At 44.7% G+C, this 5,713-nt stretch overlaps 3 protein-coding genes across 3 annotated transcripts; all 3 read left to right on the top strand.

Annotated features, from left to right (window-relative positions):
• Positions 1 to 1,185: 1,185 nt before the first annotated feature.
• TEOVI_000136400 (cytosolic coat protein, putative) lies at positions 1,186 to 1,872 on the top strand (the record flags this gene model as incomplete). The annotated part of the gene is made up of 1 exon (XM_067224599.1): positions 1,186 to 1,872. One exon carries the CDS (start codon positions 1,186 to 1,188, stop codon positions 1,870 to 1,872), a length of 687 nt encoding a protein of 228 aa, XP_067080700.1.
• A 638-nt stretch (positions 1,873 to 2,510) lies between these two features.
• On the top strand, positions 2,511 to 3,416 carry TEOVI_000136300 (uncharacterized protein; the record flags this gene model as incomplete). Its single annotated transcript, XM_067224598.1, has 1 exon — positions 2,511 to 3,416. One exon carries the CDS (start codon positions 2,511 to 2,513, stop codon positions 3,414 to 3,416), a length of 906 nt encoding a protein of 301 aa, XP_067080699.1.
• A 551-nt stretch (positions 3,417 to 3,967) lies between these two features.
• On the top strand, positions 3,968 to 4,924 carry TEOVI_000136200 (TLR4 regulator and MIR-interacting MSAP, putative; the record flags this gene model as incomplete). Its single annotated transcript, XM_067224597.1, has 1 exon — positions 3,968 to 4,924. One exon carries the CDS (start codon positions 3,968 to 3,970, stop codon positions 4,922 to 4,924), a length of 957 nt encoding a protein of 318 aa, XP_067080698.1.
• Positions 4,925 to 5,713: the final 789 nt, after the last annotated feature.

The raw sequence follows: 5,713 nt of genomic DNA, 5'->3' as shown, positions 1-5,713 counted from the left end.
TTTTTTTTCTTTTGGAGCGCTGCTGTTTTTTTTTTTCGTATCTGTGCATTCGAATCGGAAGACTATACACATTTTCTTGTTATTTCGATTTTTCTGTGTTTTGTTTTTCTTCGCTGTGTGGCTTTGCTCACAAATGACTCTGCTACTTTTTTTCCCTGTTGTTTCGAGTGCGGACCTCACTCTTTTCAGACTTTTTCCTTTCTTTTCTTTCTTTCTTTCCTTCTTTTTTTTATTTTAAATCATAACTGCTTGCCACGGGTGCCAGCAGGTACTTAGAAGATTCCTCGCACACGTACTACGTAACACAATGCGTTCAAGCAAAAGGTAAATGTCACCTTACGGAAGGTCAAATGAAATATGCCCATGTCTGCTTCTTTTTTTTTTTTTTACGTGTGTCGCTTCCGCTTCTTCTTTTCCTATTGTTATTATTATTATTACTGTTATTATTGCTCAGTAAGTAAGGCTGCGTACTTGGGAGCTAACGGACTCGTGAGAGAACCAAAACACTGAAAAATATCTTACTTGATGTGCTTTCATTTTCACACGGAGGCGTACACCTTAGCAGATATTGCCCTACTCCTTTTTCTCTTTTACTTTTTTTGCACTTGCGCCTGAGTCTTTGTTTAAAACCGACGTTCATCTCCTCTTTTTTTTTTTTCTCTCTCTCTCTCTACCTTTCCTTTTTATTTGTTTTATTCTTTACTCGCTACTGAACCTCGTAAATTTGGTCGATTATTTTTTAAATTTAGAGGTAACGCGAGCACAAGTTTTTTTAGGGGGAGGGGTTAAATAGCTGATACAGTAAGTAGGCTGCGAGGGACAAAATTATAAACGGTTTGTGCCGTGGAGGAAAGAACCCCGCACGCTTTCTTTCTTTTCGTATATCTTTCTGTATATATTTATATATATTTATATATATTTATATTCCCCCCGCATTTCGTTAGTGACACACGGTGTGCTGACTGATTTATTTGCATCGGAAGTAGTTGCATTCTGATCGCAGACGCTAGACAAAAGAACAAAGGGGGTAACAGCAGATATCGGTAGCAGGGGGCGACACCTCAGTGAATAAAGTCATTGATTGCTGGAGGAAGGGAGAGAAAAAAAAAAAGAAACAGAGACAGCGGTATCCACAGCAAATACGGACTAAAAGGAATAGATCTGATTAAGTTGGCAGTACTCTTAATGACCATGCGCGCGATGCCTCTGCGTGTGAGTGGTACGATTGCTCGCTTATCTTTGCCGTTGGGTTTGTTGTTAGTAACACTTTCCACTTTCATCACCACAGTTCGCGCAGACGATGATGCGATTTCCGTCCAAGTGCCGCCCAAGAAAGAATTGTGTTTCTTTGAGGATATTAATAAAGCTGGGGTAAAGGTGTTCTTGCATTACTTGGTGACCTCAGGAGGATCTCAAGATATTGAGGCGACCATCAAAAATCCCGACAACTCGATGATTTGGTCATCAGGCCGTGATACTGAGGGTCGTGTGTTATTCAAATCGAGGGGTTCCGGCCGCCACCGCTTTTGTTTCTCGAATAAGATGAGTACCATCAGCGCGAAGGTGGTTGCATTTTCCATTACAGTGGGGGATGAGGGGTTGGAGGGTGAGGATGGTAAAAAGGATAAGAAAAGCGATTTGGGAATGGATCCCATTGAATTGGCTGTGAGGAATATTCAACATGGGTTACGAGAGGTACTTGAGGTTCAGCAGTACATCAGAGGCCGCGAACACAAACATCGCGCCGTTACCGAGGTGGCAAACACTCGTGTATTCGTTTGGGCCATGGCGGAAATTCTCATCATCATAGCAATGAGTTTAGGTAATGTGTGGTACCTGCGGCGTATTTTCAACAAAAGAAGAGTTGTATAGTGTAGGTGTATGGAATAAAGATGTTTAACTTTCCATTAAAGGGGAGTAGGAGCGTCAGGGACGGTTGTTAAGACATCAGTGTTCATGTGTGAGCGTACTTAAGGTGCACGTGGGAAAATGTGTGTACCTGTTGCGGAAAAAAAATGTGAGATTTTGTTTCCTTTTTGGTGGTTGCACACGTGTGCTTTACTCTCTGGTGTTTTTTTCTTTCTTACATATTAGGCTCGGTGATATTGTTATCTTTAGTATTACCTTTCTTTTTTTTTCTTCCGTCCATTTTTTTTGTTTTGCGGTGAGTCTCGCATTATTTCACTGATTAGATTCCCTTTAAGTTGCAACGGTCTAATTGAGCGTGCGGAAAACGTAGCGGCTGGGAGGATATATAAGCGCTGTGAGGAGCAACAGTGAATATAAAGAAGAAGGGAATATATATATATATATATATATCATCTGTGTCTTGCCTGCGAGGGATTGAGAAGTGGATTGGACATAAAGGGATAGGAGCTGTAACTAAGCACAAGCGTGATTTCATCTTTTTCTTTTTGTTTTTTTCGTCTGCATAATTGTTACTTTTACCATCTGTGCGCCTGACTGTGTGCGTGGAAAGGGAAGGAAGCAATTAAATCAAAGGCGCCATTATGCCGAGGAAAGCGCTTTTGGGCAACTGGTTTGAGGAGGAGGCGTATATGCGGGATCGCAAGCGCCTCCTGGATAGTTGTGACCGTGGTGTAGTAGATGCTGCCCGTGAGACACAGCGTATCATTGCGAAGGTAAAGCACCACAACTCAGCATACCCAATGGCCGAACCTCATGAGGATGGTTATTTACATTTCTATGCTCCTCTTATGCTTCAAAATGCGGCGACGCTTGGGTTTCTCTCACTTGACCTTGAGGATCGTACTCTAAGACCAACTGGTTGGCACGTTGCCTGCTCCACCGCACCTGCTGCTGGACCTGCTTTGCGCAACTGTTTTGTACTTGTGCCCGCCCCCACTGGTCCCACTGACATGATCCCTGCACCTCCTGATGAGCAGGATATTGTGCATTATGGACAGCCCTTCTTTATTATGACAGTACCAGAGCTGTGCGACAACCCCCTTTCGCTTCTGTCCGAGCCCAAAGGACCTCTCAGCGCATCTAAAGTGACCGGAAAGCACCAGGATGTATTTTTCTCACCTGATGGTGCGTCTGCTGAGGCAATGTGGGTGGCTGACTTTGCAAACCCGGACCACCGAGAGGATATGCGGGATCTCCCCATCAAGGCTGACGCCGTGTTAGTAATACGCCATAACCACACAAATACCCCTCTAGCGAGCTCGAAAGCCGTGTTTTTCAATGACTTTGGTCCAGAGAACGAGGTGTGCTGTGGGAGGTTCGTCAACAATCCCGGCACCCCTTGTGGTCCAATGAAAGATGAAAACTACTGGACATTTGTCCACAGCGAAAATGGAGAAGGAGATGTTGAGAAGGGGGGTGAAACTACCACTCCTGTTGCAGAGAATGAGGTGCCGGTTATGACGTCCACCAACGGGGACAAGCTGTGAGCAACGCGATGCGGAGCAAAAACAAGGAGGGAGGAGGAGGCAACGCACTAACATCTGTCGGTGCTGTGTCTATGTAAACTATGACGCTATTTAGAATTGAGTACTACTGTTGTTAAAAGGCGTTGGTAAGAGAGAAGGGGGGGGGGTGGCGAGGAAAGACCCGCACGACACGTAAGCATATCTCCCACTGAAAGGATGATAGAGCTGACATGGAGAAGGGTGTTTCGTATGCTTATTTCGTAGATCTTTACCTGTTTCTACAACCGACTCGTTTTGTTTACTTGTCGTGTTTCCCAGCAGTTTGCATGCTCGTCTCCTTTTGATCGGATATCTATTGAGGTATAACTCCTACTTGCGATATATTCTCTTCTTTCGTACATTCTTCTCTTGTTGTCGGAACTTAACGTCACATGAATATTGCATACGCTTGAGGGGCGCTAGATAAGGAGGAAAACCTTAAGGTACGCAGGGAGGATTCACATTGCACCCGTGCCTTACGAGGGACCGAGGGTGTGAGAGGGTGTTTGTTTAGAGACAAGTGTTGGCAACCAATGTATGCACGACTGAGTAACACTTCGCAATCTTATTATTCCATCATTTCCAAGATATTCCAGCTGCTTGCAATTATTGGCTCTATATCTTTGGTCGAGGCGGCGACTGTTGGTGATCCACTTTTCCGCATCCATGAACCTACTTACGCCTTTCTGGATTGCTCTGCGTGCATCGCATTCGCGGGACATTTGGGTAGACGCATGAATGAATCTATCCGCTACGGTGGAAGAGGTGGTGCCACTTTTCTTTCGAGCCACCGCCTTGGAAAAGATAATAAATTAAAACGACGTGATTACGCCACAAGCGAGCTTCGAGGCGCTGAGGTGCTGGAAAAGATATGTAACGATAGTTTGTTTGATGACTATGCTTTGCACTTCCGTGCCGACATGCGTATTCGTGTGTACGATAATGGAGAATCGGAATACCCACTAGCGCAGCACTACAGCAAAGAGGACTCACGAATACTCAAAGCTGTCAAGACAAAGGCCGTTCACGTGTTCTGCACGCGTGTTATGGATGAAGAAGAAGATGCCATGACAAGCCTTGTGAGAGAGGTTGAGTTGCTGAGTGAATTGGAGCAGCGACTGTGCGGTGGGTATTTGGAGATGCGAAATATTACGGCTCCGCCTTTTCCTGTAGAGAAGGCCGTAACGGCTGTTTGCGTTGGGGTGGAGCCGAGCATAGAGGCAGAAGTAAGACGGTTGGAGAAGTACGAGAAGTGGCAGGCATCTATTTCAAAAGGTACGTCACAGGACAAAATGAAAGGGGCGGAAGGAGCGGAATCGGTGGTTGTGAAGGGCGTTCAGTACTCAAAGGATGACCCGCTGAGTTTCACAGTCTTACGGAAGCCTAATGCTAAATCGAATGGTGACACCACTGAAGGTGGCTCTGACGCTGCTGAAGACGTTCGCAAACAACCTGATAAGGATTCAGTGTTCATGAATTTCGACTTGTAGTCCGTTCTATTGAAGTCACTCCCTTTAAATATTGTCATGCGCCCCCACGCATTGCTGCAAGGGAGGACGCGATGTTGCCTCACCCAAAGGGAATAGTGGAGGGAAATAAGATGCGCTGGAATATGTCCTTCAGTACTCTTTCCTTTTTTGTTCTCTATTCTATCACGCTCTCATTCTTCGCTGCCCTCCTTTTTTTTTTCGTTGTGTCACCCACTGTTCCCAGCAATCTTTAAAGTTTCTTGTTTTGTGTTGTGCATTTTTCGCCGGATGAGGTGTGAAGTCGCGTGGTTCTGTTCTCGGGATCATGCCTTGATGTGTGACAGGTGAGAAGGGGGACATGATGCGGCATCTCTCTCTCTAGACATTAGTCATTTTTTTTTATTGGTAGGATGTTCTCACCGTGTATTCACACATTTGGTCGTTATCCGTGCATATTTGTTGTCCCCACCTTCACTCACACTGTCTTGCTTGCTATTAATTATCTCTTTACGTTGTAAGTTGATTCACATTGTTTCACTTTCACAGCTTCATCCGTTTCTTCTTTTTTTTTATTTTCACCTTTGCCCTGCAGCGGTGACAGGACTCAAGTTGAAAAGGTATTTGAACTCTGTTGTCTTGCACTAGATCACACAGTAATAGAAACAGAAGGTTCACAATCAATCCAAAGGTCTGCGACTTGTCTTGCTTTTTCTATTTTTATTTATTTATTTTTTTGTCTTTAGCAAAAAAGATCATTTTTGCTACCGTTTCAATTGCTCCCGGTGTCTCTACCGCTGTTGCCATTGATCG

Source organism: Trypanosoma equiperdum (genome assembly GCF_001457755.1).
Source record: "Trypanosoma equiperdum strain OVI genome assembly, contig: ctg_353, whole genome shotgun sequence".
Taxonomy (NCBI): domain Eukaryota; phylum Euglenozoa; class Kinetoplastea; order Trypanosomatida; family Trypanosomatidae; genus Trypanosoma; species Trypanosoma equiperdum.
This window is presented reverse-complemented; position numbering and strand designations above follow the sequence as displayed.